Consider the following 18,881-nt stretch of genomic DNA (forward strand, 5'->3'; position numbering starts at 1 on the left):
GGCTAGGGGAGGGGCGCCCGCCATTGGTGAGGCTTAAGTAGGTAAACAAAGCCGCTGGGAAGCTCGAACTGGGTGGAGCTCACAGCAGCTCAAGGAAACCTGCCTGTCTCTGTAGACTCCACCTCTGGGGACAGGGCACAGCTAAAAAAAAAAAAAAACAACAACAAAAAGGCAGCAGAACCTCTGCAGATGCAAACGACTCTGTCTGACAGCTTTGAAGAGAGCAGTGGATCTCCCAACATGGAGGTTGAGATCTGAGAAGGGACAGACTGCCTGCTCAAGTGGGTCCCTGACCCCTGAGTAGCCTAACCGGGAGACATCCCCCACTAGGGGCAGTTTGACACACCACACCTCACAGGGTGGAGTACACCCCTGAGAGGAAGCTTCCAAAGTAAGAATCAGACAGGTACACTCGCTGTTCAGCAATATTCTATCTTCTGCAACCTCTGCTGCTGATACCCAGGCAAACAGGGTCTGGAGTGGACCTCAAGCAATCTCCAACAGACCTACAGTGGAGGGTCCTGACTGTTAGAAGGAAAACTATCAAACAGGAAGGACACCTATACCAAAACCCCATCAGTACGTCACCATCATCAAAGACCAGAGGAGGATGAAACCACAAAGATGGGGAAAAAGCAGGGCAGAAAAGCTGGAAATTCAAAAAATAAGAGCGCATCTCCCCCTGCAAAGGAGCGCAGCCCATCGCCAGCAACGGATCAAAGCTGGTCAGAGAATGACTTTGACGAGATGAGAGAAGAAGGCTTCAGTCCATCAAACTTCTCAGAGCTAAAGGAGGAATTACGTACCCAGCGCAAAGAAACTAAAAATCTTGAAAAAAGAGTGGAAGAATTGACAGCTAGACTAATTAATGCAGAGAAGGTCATAAACGAACTGACAGAGATGAAAACCATGACACGAGAAATACGTGACAAATGCACAAGCTTCAGTAACCGACTCGATCAACTGGAAGAAAGAGTATCAGCGGTTGAGGATCAGATGAATGAAATGAAGCAAGAAGAGAAACCAAAAGAAAAAAGAAGAAAAAGAAATGAACAAAGCCTGCAAGAAGTATGGGATTATGTAAAAAGACCAAATCTACATCTGATTGCGGTGCCTGAAAGTGAGGGGGAAAATGGAACCAAGTTGGAAAACACTCTTCAGGATATCATCCAGGAGTACTTCCCCAACCTAGTAGGGCAGGCCAACATTCAAATTCAGGAAATACAGAGAACGCCACAAAGATACTCCTCCAGAAGAGCAACTCCAAGACACATAATTGCCAGATTCACCAAAGTTGAAATGAAGGAAAAAATCTTAAGGGCAGCCAGAGAGAAAGGTCGGGTTACCCACAAAGGGAAGCCCTTCAGACTAACAGCAGATCTCTCGGCAGAAACTCTACAAGCCAGAAGAGAGTGGGGGCCAATATTCAACGTTCTTAAAGAAAAGAATTTTAAACCCAGAATTTCATATCCAGCCAAACTAAGTTTCATAGTGAAGGAGAAATAAAATCCTTTACAGATAAGCAAATGCTTAGAGATCTTGTCACCACCAGGCCTGCCTTACAAGAGACCCTGAAGGAAGCCCTAAACATGGAAAGGAACAACCGGTACCAGCCATTGCAAAAACATGCCAAAATGTAAAGAACATCGAGGCTAGGAAGAAACTGCATCAACTAATGAGCAAAATAACCAGTTAATATCATAATGGCAGGATCAAGTTCACACATAACAATATTAACCTTAAATGTTAATGGACTAAATGCTCCAATTAAAAGAAACAGACTGGCAAACTGGATAAAGAGTCAAGACCCATCAGTCTGCTGTATTCAGGAGACCCATCTCACATGCAGAGACATACATAGGCTCAAAATAAAGGGATGGAGGAAGATCTACCAAGCAAATGGAGAACAAAAAAAAGCAGGGGTTGCAATCCTAGTCTCTGATAAAATAGACTTTAAACCATCAAATATCAAAAGAGACAAAGAAGGCCATTACATAATGGTAAAGGGATCAATTCAACAGGAAGAGCTAACTCTCCTAAATATATATGCACCCAATACAGGAGCACCCACATTCATAAAGGAAGTCCTTAGAGACTTACAAAGAGACTTAGACTCCCATACAATAATAATGGGAGACTTCAACACTCCACTGTCAACATTAGACAGATCAACGAGACAGAAAGTTAACAAGGATATCCAGGAATTGAACTCATCTCTGCACCAAGCGGACCTAATAGACATCTATACAACTCTCCACCCCAAATCAACAGAATATACATTCTTCTCAGCACCACATCGCACTTATTCCAAAATTGACCACATAATTGGAAGTAAAGCACTCCTCAGCAAATGTAAAAGAACAGAAATTATAACAAACTGTCTCTCAGACCACAGTGCAATCAAACTAGAACTCAGGACAAAGAAACTCAATCAAAACTGCTCAACTACATGGAAACTGAACAACCTGCTCCTGAATGACTACTGGGTACATAACGAAATGAAAGCAGAAATAAAGATGTTCTTTGAAACCAATGAAAACAAAGATACAACATACCAGAATCTCTGGGACACATTTAAAGCAGTGTGTAGAGGGAAATTTATAGCACTAAATGCCCACAAGAGAAAGCTGAAAAGATCTAAAATGGACACTCTAACATCACAATTAAAAGAACTAGAGAGGCAAGAGCAAACACATTCAAAAGCTAGCAGAAGGCAAGAAATAACTAAGATCAGAGCAGAACTGAAGGAGATAGAGACACAAAAAACCCTCCAAAAAATCAATGAATCCAGGAGTTGGTTTTTTGAAAAGATAAACAAAATTGACAGACCGCTAGCAAGACTAATGAAGAAAAGAGAGAGTAATCAAATAGACTCAATAAAAAATGATAAAGGGGATAACACCACTGACCCCACAGAAATACAAACTACCATCAGAGGATACTATAAACACCTCTACGCAAATCAACTAGAAAATCTAGAAGATGTGGATAATTTCCTGACACTTACACTCTCCCAAGACTAAACCAGGAAGAAGCTGAATCCCTGAATAGACCAATAGCAGGCTCTGAAATTGAGGTGATAATTAATAGCCTACCCACCAAAAAAAGTCCAGGACCAGATGGATTCACAGCTGAATTCTACCAGAGGTACAAGTAGGAGCTGGTACCATTCCTTCTGAAACTATTACAATCAATAGAAAAAGAGGGAATCCTCCCTAACTCTTTTTATGAGGCCAACATCATCCTGATACCAAATCCTGGCAGAGACACAACAAAAAAAGAGAATTTTAGACCAATATCCCTGATGAACATCGATGAAAAAATCCTCAATAAAATACTGGCAAACCAGATTCAGCAGCACATCAAAAAGCTTATCCACTATGATCAAATGGGCTTCATCCCTGGGATGCAAGGCTGGTTCAACATTCGCAAATCAATAAACGTAATCCAGCATATAAATAGAACCAAAGACAAGAACCACATGATTATCTCAATAGATGCAGAAAAGGCTTTTGACAAAATTCAACAGCCCTTCATGCTAAAAACGCTCAATAAATTCGGTATTGATGGAACGTACCTCAAAATAATAAGAGCTATTTATGACAAACCTACAGCCAATATCATACTGAATGGGCAAAAACTGGAAAAATTCCCTTTGAAAACTGGCACAAGACAGGGATGCCCTCTCTCACCACTCCTACTCAACATAGTGTTGGAAGTTCTGGCTAGGGCAATCAGGCAAGAGAACGAAATCAAGGGTATTCAGTTAGGAAAAGAAGAAGTCAAATTGTCCCTGTTTGCAGATGACATGATTGTATATTTAGAAAAACCCATTGTCTCAGCCCAAAATCTCCTTAAGCTGATAAGCAACTTCAGCAAAGTCTCAGGATACAAAATTAATGTGCAAAAATCACAAGCATTCTTTTACACCAGTAACAGACAAGCAGAGAGCCAATTCAGGAATGAACTTCCATTCACAATTGCTTCAAAGAGAATAAAATACCTAGGAATCCAACTTACAAGGGATGTAAAGGACCTCTTCAAGGAGAACTACAAACCACTGCTCAGTGAAATCAAAGAGGACACAAACAAATGGAAGAACATACCATGCTCATGGATAGGAAGAATCAATATCGTGAAAATGGCCATACTGCCCAAGGTTATTTATAGATTCAATGCCATCCCCATCAGGCTACCAATGAGTTTCTTCACAGAATTGGAAAAAACTGCTTTAAAGTTCATATGGAACCAAAAAAGAGCCCGCATTGCCAAGACAATCCTAAGTCAAAAGGACAAAGCTGGAGGCATCACGCTACCTGACTTCAAACTATACTACACGGCTACAGTAACCAAAACAGCATGGTACTGGTACCAAAACAGAGATATAGACCAATGGAACAGAACAGAGTCCTCAGAAATAATACCACACATCTACAGCCATCTGATCTTTGACAAACCTGAGAGAAACAAGAAATGAGGAAAGGACTCCCTATTTAATAAATGGTGCTGGGAAAATTGGCTAGCCATAAGTAGAAAGCTGAAACTGGATCCTTTCCTTACTCCTTATACAAAGATTAATTCAAGGTGGATTAGAGACTTAAATGTTAGACCTAATACCATAAAAACCCTAGAAGAAAATCTAGGTAGTACCATTCAGGACATAGGCATGGGCAAAGACTTCATGTCTAAAACACCAAAAGCAACAGCAACAAAAGCCAAAATTGACAAATGGGATCTAATTAAACTAAAGAGCTTCTGCACAGCAAAAGAAACTACCATCAGAGTGAACAGGCAACCTACAGAATGGGAGAAAATTTTTGCAATCTACTCATCTGACAAAAGGCTAATATCCAGAATCTACAAAGATCTCAAACAAATATACAAGAAAAAAACAAACAACCCCATCAAAAAGTGGGCAAATGATATGAACAGACATTTCTCAAAAGAAGACATTCATACAGCCAACAGACACATGAAAAAATGCTCATCATCACTCGCCATCAGAGAAATGCAAATCAAAACCACAATGAGATACCATCTCACACCAGTTAGAATGGCAATCATTAAAAAGTCAGGAAACAACAGGTGCTGGAGAGGATGTGGAGAAATAGGAACACTTTTACACTGTTGGTGGGATTGTAAACTAGTTCAACTATTATGGAAAACAGTATGGCAATTCCTCAAGGATCTAGAACTAGATGTACCATATGACCCAGCCATCCCACCTCTGGGTATATACCCAAAGGATTATAAATTATTCTACTACAAAGACACATGCACACGTATGTTTATTGCGGCACTATTCACAATAGCAAAGACTTGGAATCAACCCAAATGTCCATCTGTGACAGACTGGATTAAGAAAATGTGGCACATATACACCATGGAATACTATGCAGCCATAAAAAAGGATGAGTTTGCGTCCTTTGTAGGGACATGGATGCAGCTGGAAACCATCATTCTTAGCAAACTATCACAAGAAGAGAAAACCAAACACCGCATGTTCTCACTCATAGGTGGGAACTGAACAATGAGATCACTTGGACTCGGGAAGGGGAACATCACACACTGGGGCCTATCATGGGGAGGGGGCAGGGGGGAGGGATTGCATTGGGAGTTATACATGATATAAATGATGAATTGATGGGTGCTGACGAGTTGATGGGTGCAGCACACCAACATGGCACAAGTATACATATGTAACAAACCTGCACGTTATGCACATGTACCCTAGAACTTAAAGTATAATAAAAAAATTAATTAAAAAAAAAAAGCAGCAGGATTTACAGGAAAACAAAACAAAACACCAAAGTGTTTTTAAATGCTACCTTTAGGATTTACAAGCTTAACAATCTTAGGCAAGGTATTTAATGAATATGATCTTTAGCTTCTCATCTGTGAAATGGAGAGATCTGTAATTGTAATGATTAGAGGTTATGTATGTAAAGTATGTAAAATGACACCTAGCAAATACAAAGTATTACAAAAAATGATCTTTTGTATACAGCACAAACAATGCACACAATTATTATGGTTGAGTAATCTGGATTTCATCAAGAAGTATGCTACATAGAAAGGAAGGCTTAAGTCAGGTTTTGATCAAAAGGCAGGATCTGGATTGAAAAACTAGTTTTGACTGATGTTATTTCCTAAGTGCCAGAGTGAGACATTAGATTGATTTCAAAAGCATTGAAACATTTATACTGTGTATGACCAGAAAAGGGGAAAGGCTTCTTTCCAAAATTATCCCTCAGATATTCCCTTTGTTTTTAAGTCCCTACAAAGTCTTTCATGCTACAAGACACTCCAAAAATTACTTTACTTTGAATAACCAAATACAATTTAAGAAGGGCACAAAAGACTGAAATAACATCAATGCTAGTTTTGGATGTAGTAGAGCTCACTAGAAAAATCTTAGTTATATACCCAATACATATTAAGGCAAATAATAAATATCTGTCTCTTGAAAATTCTGGCAATTTCCCCAAAGTTTCATAATTGGCACTGGCAATTTCCCACGGTATTATCTCATAATTGAAAGCCTTGAACACTGTGGTATCCAAGTCTTTTTGAATATCAGTGTAAAAAGCAATTAGGCAATTACATTAGAAATCATAAAAAATTCCTTTACAGGGGAAATAAAATGAATAACTGTCTTAATTGTGTATAAATGGCAACTTATGTTTGGAACTAAATATCTGTTGAAGGTGAAGATAAGCTCTGGAGAACTACTAGTTGAGGTGATGAGTATCTTAAGTGAGGACAAAAACACTGATGCTAAAGATATATGTAAAGATTGAATAAAAGTATTCCATGAAATGTTAAAGCAAAAAAGTAATATCTGTATTTTTTTAAAAGCCATAGCATCATATAATTTTTGATTTTAAATAAATGCGAATAACTAAATAAATTCGAATCATAAATAGATATTTGTTTTATCTCTATCCCTAAAAGTTGTATACATTCAGGTTGTTTAAATCCTCTCTGGAGGAGAGAAGAGGTCTTCTTTAGGCACATACAGTGAGGTCCTAAGCAGGCCACAGAGATGTCAAGGTGGAGCTTCTGAAAGAAAAGGTGTACAGGAAGAGGTCAAAGAAAGAAATGTAAAGGCAAGACTACTATCATAATCCACAACAGGATGACGAGGGTTAGGGTGTGGACAGTGGGACGAGAGAAAGGGAGGGCGATCCAGAGGCCCACACCAAAAAATGATGGATTGTTTATTTTGATGGCTCTTTCGTTTCCTGGAGGTAACAATTCCAAAGCTTTGAAGCTTGGGAGCCCAGAAATAATGGCACACACACACAAAAAGAAAGAAATGCAGATGTAGAGAGAATGAGTAAATTCAGATGAACAATGACATAATTTCGCATGTTGGACTTGGGGTGATGGCCGGACATTGAGGTAGAAACTAGCCAAAATTTCATACAGGTATTTCAGTAGTTCAGCGAGAAACACTGCGTACCTTTTATTGGCAAAAATTAAAAACACTAGAGATGAACTCAAAAATGGGCAAACTCTAGTACAGACCCTCAAAATGCTTACAATTTTGGCGGGTAAATAGAAGCTCTGGAATTTGCATATAGGAAGGCTTTCGAGGCAAACCCATCTAGCTGGAAGTTAGAAATAGAGGACCTGATTTAAAATAACATGGCATTATTTTAAGTACAATTCTGGCTAATTTGGGGTAGGAGCATGAGGATGCTGATAGAGACTGAGGATCATAAGGTTCTATTTCATCCAACAACTTCTTTGTTCTACCACTGAGTAGGAAAAACAGAACAACTATTTAAAAATGCACTTAATTCCACGAGAAATTCAGAGTAATGTGTAAATAAGAGTATCTGGTGCTCAAAATACGAATATAGTTCAGATTTAAAAGTCAGGGCTGAAAGTAGAGCCTTACCATCTAAGCCAGATGACTAGATGAGCTCTTGGAATAAAGGAAGTTCCTCCAAGAACTGAAAGGACATTATTGTAAGTTTCAAGATGAGGGACAGTCTTCCTAATGCCTCTAATTGAGATTTAGGTCTCCACTTAAGAAATTGATCGAGGTCTAAAATTGTGTCATCCTATACGGCAGCTACTAGCCATAGGTGGTTATTTACATATAAATAAATTAAAACAAAATAAATTAGGTTTAAAATTTAGTTCCTCCTTTTTAATCCCAGCCATATTCCAAGTGATCAACAGCCACTAGTGAAAAGTAGCTACCATACTGGAAAGTACAGATAAAGAACACTTCCACTGGACAGTGCTGAAGTATCACAGCAAAAATAAAGACAAGATAAGGGATATTCACTGACCTTGAATTTCTAAAAGGAACATGTGCAACCCGTAAAGAAATATTTATACCTTGACCATAATGATGGTAACTCTTCTTGTAAGTCAACATTAAACTCTTCAAACACTTTCTGTGCTTTCTGAAATTCTTCTTCTGCCTAGGAATGAAACATAACATGTGTTTACACTAAGAAAGACCATTTCTATACACAACAGCATCGTTTAATATAAAAGAAAAATAGTTTTATGGCATCTTGGAAACATTTTGAGAAGGAGAGTATTTGGTTAAAAGCATATCCTTGTTTTTCAATTAAACAGGAAACACTAAGAATCTCTAAAACTGGAAACTGGATTGATTACAGTGGTTGCTCTTGCAGTTTCTGGCTGAATCATTTATTCTACAAAAATGTGTTAGTTGCCTGCCATGTAGACAGCTCTGCTATGGATACTGAACATGAATGCATCCCCAGCAAATTCCCAGTCTAGTGGGAACTCTAAATAATTACATTACAGGATGTATTTACAAAAGGGACTTACAACGTGTTATAGAGCATGCTATGTGGAAGGTGGTGCTGAATCCTAAAGAATCAGAAAATGTTTGCTAAAGGAGGGGGTAGGAAAGACATTACAATACATAAAGGTGGAATGCCTTGAAAAGGAATTCTAGCTTACCATGTGAACTTATCAGACTGCTTTACTACTGTGTACCTCACAGGTTGTTTTGAGTATTAAGGAAAGTTAATGTAGATGAAGTGTTGAACAGGGTGCCTGGTATCTAGGAGGCCTCTCATGAAGGGCATTTATTATTGTGAACTGCTCAGAAACTGTTGTGTAGCTCTGGCTCATGGTATGTTTATGGAAGAAGGCGAGGAGGGGAAAGGAGACTTGAAAGTTGATCAGGATGGACAGGTGAGTTACAGCCAAATTGTGAGGGTCTTCTATGCTGTACTGAGAAATTTAGCATTTTTCGTACAGGTAATAGAAACCATTAAAATATTTAAGCAGTGAGAAACATATCTTGATATAGAAAGACCATTCAGACAGCTGTGTGTAGGCATATAGGAAAAGGCAAAACTGGAAGAAGAGGGTGTACTTAGGAGATGAGTTCAGTTAGTCGGCATCTGTAACTTGCTGATATACATGGTGAAAGCTACTATAAAAACTTTTCTAACAGAAAATTAGTTTTATGCAAATCCACACGTCTGTACTCTCAGACAATCAAAAGTCACCTCTGAAAATTTCAGCTTGGTGTCCCATCTGCATCTGCATTTCAGCACTGAGTGTGGACCACAAGTACCTAAGGAAGTGCGGACACACTACTTTCTTTGATCCTGCAACATTGTAGGCCAAAGTTCATTCTGATCAAAATGTGTGAGTCAGTGTCCCCCATATGAACTGTACAATGAAAAGCCTTATTTCCATTAAAAATAATAAAAAGCACTATGTTTCCGTTTAAATTCTGTTCAGTTTCCAATCTCCTTTTACAGAGGAAACACTTAATTTTAAAAAGCAAAGCTGCAACAGGTCATAAAATATGGAGAGTGGTATTGACCATGGGCTCAATCCCTACCTTAGAGATTCGACTCTCATCCTTCCTCTTGGAGCTCTGCAGAGCTTCCAGATGGTGGCGGGCACTGTCGTAGTCCACCAGCTTCCTGCTGCGCTTGGCGATGCGATTCTGTCAACAGGAAATGCACTCACTAAGAAAGAAGCATGGACATAGAGTCTCCCTTTGACAGCCAGGTGCCAAAATGCTTTCCTTGTCCAGAGCTGCTGAGGATCTTGACTGGAGATCAAGAGGAGCTGGAGTTTCACTAGCTAAGTGACCCCTGAAAATCAGATGAACACCTCCAATCCTTTGTGTGGAAGCCATTAGATAAATATCTTCCCTTTTGATAATAATTAGGATAATCATGAGCAGCTGAGGGCAGTTTGCAGTCAACGACCAGAAAAAAATCCAGAATTGGTCAGGGAGAGAAGGCAAAACTATACTCTTCATTATTCTCTAGTCTAAATCTTTAAATGTTGTATTCTGAAGATAGTGGAAAACTATGTTAGATTTGGTTTTATAATTCTAATAACACTCACACCAACAGCAGTTCTATAAAAACAGATTTACTTCCTAAGAAAACTCTTTTCCTACAAGTGATTCTCAATACTTTGTTCATTAAATCCCTTAGACTAATGTGTCATTTGGAATAACTGGTGGCCAAAGACACAGGGCCAAAGGCACAGATTGTGCTAATGGGCAAGCCCTTTCCCATGGGTCAACATTGGAAGCCATGAGAAAGTCTGAGAACAAGACATTCCCTTGAAGTGTGGATGCAAATGAGGTGACATATGGCTGCTAGGGGATAGGCATAAAGCTCTGCTCATTTCTATTGAACATTTCCACTTAACAACAACAACAACAACAAGCTTTAAGCTGCTTGAGGAGGGGGCACCAAACCCTTCTACCCACAGGTGCAAGCAAAGATCTACTGCTTCTGGGGGAGCAGTCAAAGCAAAACCAATGTGGCTCCGGTAGAGATGGAGAGCCTTCTGACCTCTAGATTTTAGGCAAAAATAATTGTTGTAGGCAAAAGGGTAAAAGAAAAAGTCTCAAGGGGCATAAAAGCTTCCTAGGCCCAAGACCTGACTCCTTGGGCCTAGGAAGGAGTTGACTGTTCCAACTTGGGCAGGGAAGGAAACTTGCTCAAATCCAACCACAGATATGAGGCTGACTTTGCCTAAAACAAGGCCGGGAAAGGATTTAAAACAAACAAATAAAACAAAACAAAACAAAAAACCCAAAAGCCCTAACTCCACTAGAAGCTATAACACTAAAAAACAAGCAATAGTGGCCTACCACTGGAGGAGGACAGTGCAAGGAGAGAGACCCCTTCTGCAATGTACGCATACAAAGACAACTAAAATCTAATAAGCAGCAGCCACACTGAGAAAAACCCTCCAGGACCTAAGGGCCCCAAAATCAGGCTTCAACCTAAGAATTTGAAAATATTACAGACGTTAAAATATAAGTACAAGGCATTAGCAGTCTAAATCTGGAGGAATTTGAAAGCTGTGGTGCACTGAAGTAACAATAGCAAAAATAAAGCCCCAATCCAGCTCAGGTCCTGATTAATTGATTCCAACTGTCATATTAACGGTCTGATAAAAAGGCTGGCCAATTTTCAGACATAAATATGATTTCAGTATCCACTATCCCATACATGATGTCTGGCATTCAATAAAAAATTACAAAATACACAAAAGCAAACAAACAAAAAAAAACAACCCATGAGAAAAGATAAAGCAAACAACAGAGACAGACTCAGACATGACCAGATGTTGGAAGTAACAAACGGGAATTTTAAAATGAGTATGACTAATATGTCAAAGTATCTAGTTTGAAAAAGTCAACAACAAAGATAATCAGATGGGGAATTTCAGAAGAGATATAGAAACTTTTAATGGTCAAATAGAAATCAAATTGAAACACTAGAAATTTTAAAAGTGTTATCAGAGAGGAAAAATTGATTCAGTGGGCCCATCACTAAACTTGAAAAAGCTGAGGAAATAGTGTACTTGAAGACAGGTCACAATAAATTATTTACATTAAAACACAAAAAGGAAAGAATTGAAGAAAAAAAGAGAGAGAATTGAGCATCTAAGACCTACAGTGCAATATAAAATGGTCTAACACAATATAATTGAAGTCTCAAAAAGAGATGAGAGAATAAGAAGCAATATTTCAAGAGATAATGGCGGAAATTTTTTTTAAATAATGAAGACATCCAAGTATAGATCCAAGAAACTCAGAGAATCCCAAAAAGGAAAAATACCAAACAATACACATCTAAATACATCATAGTCAAACTGCTTAACATCAAGAATAAAAGAAAAACATAAAATAAAAAGGTAAAAATTACAGGTTGCTAATCTTCAGAAACCATGTAAGCCAGAACACATTGGATGATACATTTACAGTACTAAAAAATAAAAGTTAAAAGAAATCTGCCAACTCAGAATTCCACACCCAGTGAAAATATCTTACAAAAGTGAATGATGACCCCAAAAAACTAATTACTCAAGGAAAAGTTGTAATGAGCTCTTCATCTTTCTGACGTGGAATAAACCGAGAAGACCAGCCAACATAATCTGTCATAATTTTATTTTAATCTTTCTGTGTTTCGATAAATGTAATTCTGAATGTGCTTGTATTCTGAAATTACACGCTCCTAGACAGTGCGGCCAATTTCTAAATACAGTACAATAACTAAGATCTTCCAATTTTATTAATGATACTAAGCTTTAGCTCCTGAAACTCAAAAAACTTTCAGATGTTTGCTTCTCTAGTCAGTCACACAGCCTTTATTTGCTTAGCTAAGTCACACTATGAACATATATCATACGAATAATTTGAACAAGTTGTAAGCTGCTTTGGAATTTTCAGGTACGAGGATACAATTTTTCCGTAACCTTGTCTGATTTCTTAAGTATTGCTTTTAAGGAGATTAAATTACCATGCAATAAAGGTGATGGTAGCAAGAGGGAAGAATAGGAAGCCCTGGACTCTCCTTCCCCACAAACATACAGATTTAACACCAACACATGAATCAATTTTTTGTTTGTGAGACACCAGAAACTAGTTGAATGGCTCCTGAACCCTTGGCAAGTGCAAATCCAGCCACATTGAAACAAGCAGGAAAAGGGGAGATACTTTCTTGCTATCCCTAGCACAGTGCCATATAATCAAGAGGGAACCTCCAGCTCCCTGCTTCTCAGTGAAGAGTGAATAAGCAGGACTGAACATCTAGCATCCCAGCTTTTCTGACTTCTACCCAAGGGAGTGTCTTCTACTTGCCTGTCTTGAATAGCTGACAGGTCCAGCATACACTAGTCCCTGGGTCTACAGAGAATAAACAGGGGTTTGAACATGCATGCAGGCACTTGCCATAGCTCCTCTCCCTGGCTCAGTGTAGAGCAAGCAGAAGGAAATAAACAAACAAATAAAAACACACTTCTAGGTAGTACGGCCTACTATACAACTAGTTGCCACAGCCCCTCCCCTCAGTAAAAAACACCAAGGTCCCTGCTTCTATCTATGCAGGGAAAGAGTTAAGCATCCAATGATACAACTTTTGTGGGCTTCCCAAGAAAATGGCTTCCAAAGAAAATGAATCTTGCTTGTCTCAGAGCACTGAAATGACCCAGGATTCTCTAGATGCCTAGGGGTTGCTAAGAACAAAGAAAGCAATCAGAATAGTCAAAAGTTTGAGAGGCTTCTAAAATCTATGACTGGGATGATTGGTGAAGGTCTTCTCCTATATGGAGATAGTCCACAAAGATTAAAAGAGGTGGCTGTTTTGTCTAATGTGAAGATACCAACATAGAGAACCAAGGTAAATTTAAAAACAGGGAAATATGTATCAAACAAAGAAACAAAACAAATTTACAAACATCAACCCTAATGAAATGGAGATATATGATGTGCCTGACAGAGAATTCAAAGTAACTGTCACTCAGATCAGGATAACAATGTATACACAAAGTGAGAAATTAAACAAAGTGATATAGAAAATATCAAACAGAAATGATAGAACTGAAAAATACAATAAGTGAACTGAAAAATTCACTGGGGGAGGGGAGTTCAAGAGAATATTAGATCAAGCAGAAAAGAGGATCAATAAACTCAGACAGGTCATTAAGAATCATTTGGTCAGAGGAACAAAAAGAAAAACAAATGAAAAATAGTGAAAAACGCTTAAGGGATTTATGGGACACCATTACATGGACCAACTTATGCACTATGGGAATCCCAGAAGGAGAAGAAAAAAATAATCATAAAGCTATTGAAAGAAATAATGACTGAAAACTTCCCAAGACTGGGAAGTTCATTCAAATTCAGGAAGCCCAAAAACTCCAAATGAAATGAACCCCTAAAAGTCTACACAGAGACACATTATTTCAATTGTCAATTACAAATATGGAATTTCAAAACAACAAGAGAAAAGTGACTTGCTCACATACCAGGGAATCTCTGTAATACTCTTAATGGACTTTTAGCAGAAGCAGGCAAGAAGGGAGTCAGATGACATATTTAAAGTGATGAAAGAAAGAAAAAATTGTGAAACAAGAGTACTTGTTTCTTGTATTCTTAAAGAAGAGACAAAGACATAGCTAGACAAACCAAAGCTGAAGGAGGTCATCACCATTAAGCCTACCTTGTAAAGAATGCTAAACAGATTTCTTTAACATGAAATTAAAGGACACTAAACAGCAAACAATAGCATAAGAAAGTATAATATTTGTTGGTAAATGTAAATATATAGACAAATACAGAATACTGTATTACCGTAACAGTGATGGGTGAATCACTTTCAATTCTAGTATAAAAGTCAAAAAGACAAAAATGCTAAGCATAACTATAACTAAAAAATATATTTATGAAAACACAACATAAATATATGCAAATTTTGACAATATAAAGTATACATGTAGTGAAAATAAATGTGTAGAGTTTTTAGGGGTGATTGATGTTAATTTAGTTCTTAGCTTAAAATAGACTGTAATAATTATAAAATATTTTATCTAAATTCTATCATAACCACAAAAATACATATGGAAGGTACACAAAAGTAAAAGAGAAAAAAATCAAAGCATATCAATACAAAGAAACAACAAAATACAAAAGAAATTAACAAGAGAGGAAAAGAGGAACAAACAAATAATAAGACAAACAGAAAACAATGAACAAATTTGTAACAGTAAATGCTTTCCTACTAATAATTACTTCAAATGTAAGTTGATTAAATTCCCAGTCAAAAGACATAGAGTGGCTAAATGAATTTAAATTTTAAAAAAGATCCAACTATTTGTTGTCTACAAGAGACTCACTTTAGATTACAGGACACACATAGGCTGAAAATAAAGAGATGGAAAAAGATATTCCAGGCAAATGGTAACCAGAAAAGACTAGGGATGGTTGTCCTTATCAGACAAAATAAACCTTAATTCCAAAACTGTCACAAGAGAAACAGAAGGCCATGTAATGATAAAAAGGTCAATCCCTCAGGAAGATACAGCAATTATAAATATAAAGCACCTATATATATAAAAAAAACATTGATAAACTGAAGAAAGAAACAGATAGCAATAGGATAATAATACAAAACCTTAATACTCCACTTTCAATTACAGATAGAACCACAATTTCGATTACAATTTCAATTATAAGAAACAGTAGACCTGAACAACACTATAGATCAAATGGACCTAACAGACATATACAGAATATTCAAAACAACAACAGCAGAATACACATACTCTTAAGTTGCACATGGAAGATGCTTCAGTATGGAAAGTATGTTGGGTCACAAAACTAGTCTTAACAAATTTAATAAGACTGAAATCATACCAGGTATCTTTTCCAAACACAATAAAATCAAACTAGAAATCAATAGCAGAAAGAAAACTGAAAAACTCACACATGTTTGGAAATTAAACAACACAATTTTGAACAACCAATGGGTCCAAAAAGCTATCAAAATGGATATTAAAAAGTATCTCAGCACAAATGTAAACAAAAACAAGTAGTGGCAAAAGCAGTACTAAGTGGAAAGTTTTAGTGATAAATGCATACATTAAAAGGAAAGATTTCAATAAACAACCTAACTCTACATATCAAGGAACTAGAAAAAGAACAAATGAAACTCCAAATTGTCAAAAGAAAAGGAAAGATAAAGATTAGAGTGGAAATAAGTGAAATAAAGATTAGAAAAACAATAGGAAAAATCAAGGTAACTACAAGTTGTTTTTTTGAGCAGATAAACAAATTTAACAAACTTTTATCTAAATTAAATAAGATAGAAGAATCAAATAAATATAATCAGAACTAAAAGGTGATACATTACAACTGATGCCATAGAAATAAAAAGGTTAAGAGACTAATATGAACAGTACATACTGGCAAACTGAATAATATAGATGAGACAGATAAATTACTAGATACATACAACCTACAAAGACCGAATCATGAATAAATGGAAGGCTTGAACACATCTTTAAGTAGTAAGGAGATTTAATAGGCAACCAAATACCTCCCAACAACAACAAAACCAAGACCAGATGGCTTCATTGGCAAATTCTACCAAACATTTAAAAAAGAATTAATGCCGATCATTCTCAAGCTCTTCCAAAAAGATCGCAAGGAAGAGAACACTTCAAAACTCATTGTCTGAGGCCCTGATATCAAAGTCAGACAAAGACACCACAAGAAAAGAAAACTGCAGACCAATATCATGATTAACACAGATGCAAAAAAGCACTACAAAATACTAGCAAACTGAATTCAACAGCAGATCAAAAGGATCATACATCATGACCAAGTAGGATTCATTCCTGGGATGCAAGAACAGTTTAACATATGAAAATCAATTAATGTGATACACCACATCAATATAATGAACGATAAGAATTGCATAATCCTTTCAATAGAAAATGCATTTGATAAAATTCATTACCCTCTCATGATAAAATGCTCAGCAAACTAGAAATGAAGGGAAATTACCCCAACATATCAAAGGCCATATATGAAAAACTTACAGTTAGCATCATGTTCAATAGAAAAAACTGAAGACTTTCCACTGACATCAGAAACAAGACAAGGATGCCCACTCTCACCATTTCTTTTCAATTGAAAAAAATTAGGCAAGAAAGAGAAATACAATTCATCCAAATTGGAAAGCAAGAAGTAAAATTGTACCTGTTGGCAGATACTGTGATGTTCTACATGGAAAACCCTAAAGGCTCCACAAAAAAACTGCCAGAACTAGTAAACAAATAAGAAAAGTTTCCGGATACAAAATCTACATTAAGTAATTAGTTGCCTTTCATCATACTACCTGACTTCAAACTACACTACAAGGTTACTGTAACCAAAACAGCATGGTACTGACTTCAAACTACACTACATGGTTACTATAACCAAAACAGATATATAGACCAATGGAACAGAACAGAGGCCTCAGAAATAACGCCACACATCTACAACCATCTGATCTTGGACAAATATGACAAAAACAAGCAATGAGGAAAGGACTCCCTATTTAGTAAATAGTATTGGGAAAACTTGCTAGCTATATGCAGAAAACTTAAACTGGACCCCTTCCTTACACCTTATACAAAAATTAACTCAAGATGGATTAAAGACTTAAATGTAAGACCTAAAACTATTAAAACCCTAGAAGAAAACCTATGCAATACCATTCAGAACATAGGCATGGGCAAAGACTGCATGACTAAAACACCAAAAGCAATTGCAACAAAAACCAAAATTGATGAATGAGATCTAATTAAACTAAAGAGCTTCAGCACAGCAAAAGAAACTATCATCAGAGTGAACAGGCAACCTACAGAATGGGAGAAAATTTTTGCAATCTATCCATCTGACAAAGGGCTAATATCGAGAATCTACAAAGAACTTAAACAAATTTACAAGAAAAAAACAAACATCAAAAAGTAGGCAAAGGCTATGAACAGACACTTCTCAAAAGAAGACATTTATGTGGCCAACAAACAAATGAAAAAAAGCTCATCATCACTGGTCATTAGAGACATGCAAATCAAAACCACAATGAGATACCATCTAATGCCAGTTAGAATAGCGATCAGTAAAAAGTCAGAAAACAACAGATGCTGAAGAGTATGTGGAGAAATAGGAACATTTTTACACTGTTGGTGTGAGTGTAAATTAGTTCAATCATTCTGGAAGACAGTGTGGAAATTCCTCAAGGATTTGGAACCAGAAAGAACATTTGGCCCAGCAATCCTATTACTGGGTGTATACCCAAAGGATTATAAATCATTCTACTATAAAGACACACACACATGTATGTTTACTGCAGTACTATTCACAACAGCAAAGACTTGGAACCAACCCAAATGCCCATCAATGATAAACTGGTTAAAGAAAATGTGGCACATATACACCATGGAAGACTATGCAGCCATAAAAGGATGAGTTCACGTCCTTTGCAGGGACATGGATGAAGCTAGAAACCAACATTCTCAGCAAACTAACACAGGAACGGAAAACCAAACACCACATGTTCTCACTCATAAGTGGGAGCTGAACAGTGAAAACATGGACACAGAGTGGAACATCACACACTGGGGCCTGTTGGGAGATGGGGGGCTAGGGGAGGGATAGCATTAGGAGAAATACCTGATATAGATGACATGTTGATGGCTGCAGCAAACCACCACGGCACATGTATACCTATGTAACAAACCTGTACGTTCTGCACACGTATCCCAGAACTTAAAGTATAATTTAAAAAATTATTAGTTGTCTTTCTATACACTAGTAACAAACTGAGAAAGAAGTTAGGAGAGCAATACCAATTACAATAGCATCCAAGATAAATACTTAAGAATAAACCTAACTGTGGAAGTGAAATGATTTGTACACTGAGAACTATAAAATATTGATTAAATAAAGAAGGCACAAACAAATGTAATGGCATCCCGGATGCACAGACTGAAAGACTTCCTATTGTTAAAGTGCCCATACTACCCAAAGTGATCTACAGATTGAATGTAATCCCTATCAAAAT

The 18,881-nt window shown here is 37.2% G+C and overlaps 1 protein-coding gene across 3 annotated transcripts in view; it reads right to left on the reverse strand.

Annotated features, from left to right (window-relative positions):
• The window catches only part of AMPH (amphiphysin), a 258,597-nt gene that overhangs the window by 95,170 nt on the left and 144,546 nt on the right, over window positions 1-18,881 (reverse strand). For all 3 annotated transcript variants that reach the window (XM_030933296.1, XM_030933295.1, XM_030933294.1), the window contains exons 6-7: window positions 9,854-9,961; window positions 8,356-8,441 (exon numbers count right to left, since the gene is read on the reverse strand). In XM_030933296.1, coding sequence (XP_030789156.1) covers window positions 8,356-8,441; window positions 9,854-9,961 — 194 coding nt within the window. The remainder of the gene's footprint in view (window positions 1-8,355; window positions 8,442-9,853; window positions 9,962-18,881) is intronic.

The sequence above is a fragment of the Rhinopithecus roxellana genome, chromosome 6, assembly GCF_007565055.1.
Source record: "Rhinopithecus roxellana isolate Shanxi Qingling chromosome 6, ASM756505v1, whole genome shotgun sequence".
NCBI lineage: Eukaryota > Metazoa > Chordata > Mammalia > Primates > Cercopithecidae > Rhinopithecus > Rhinopithecus roxellana.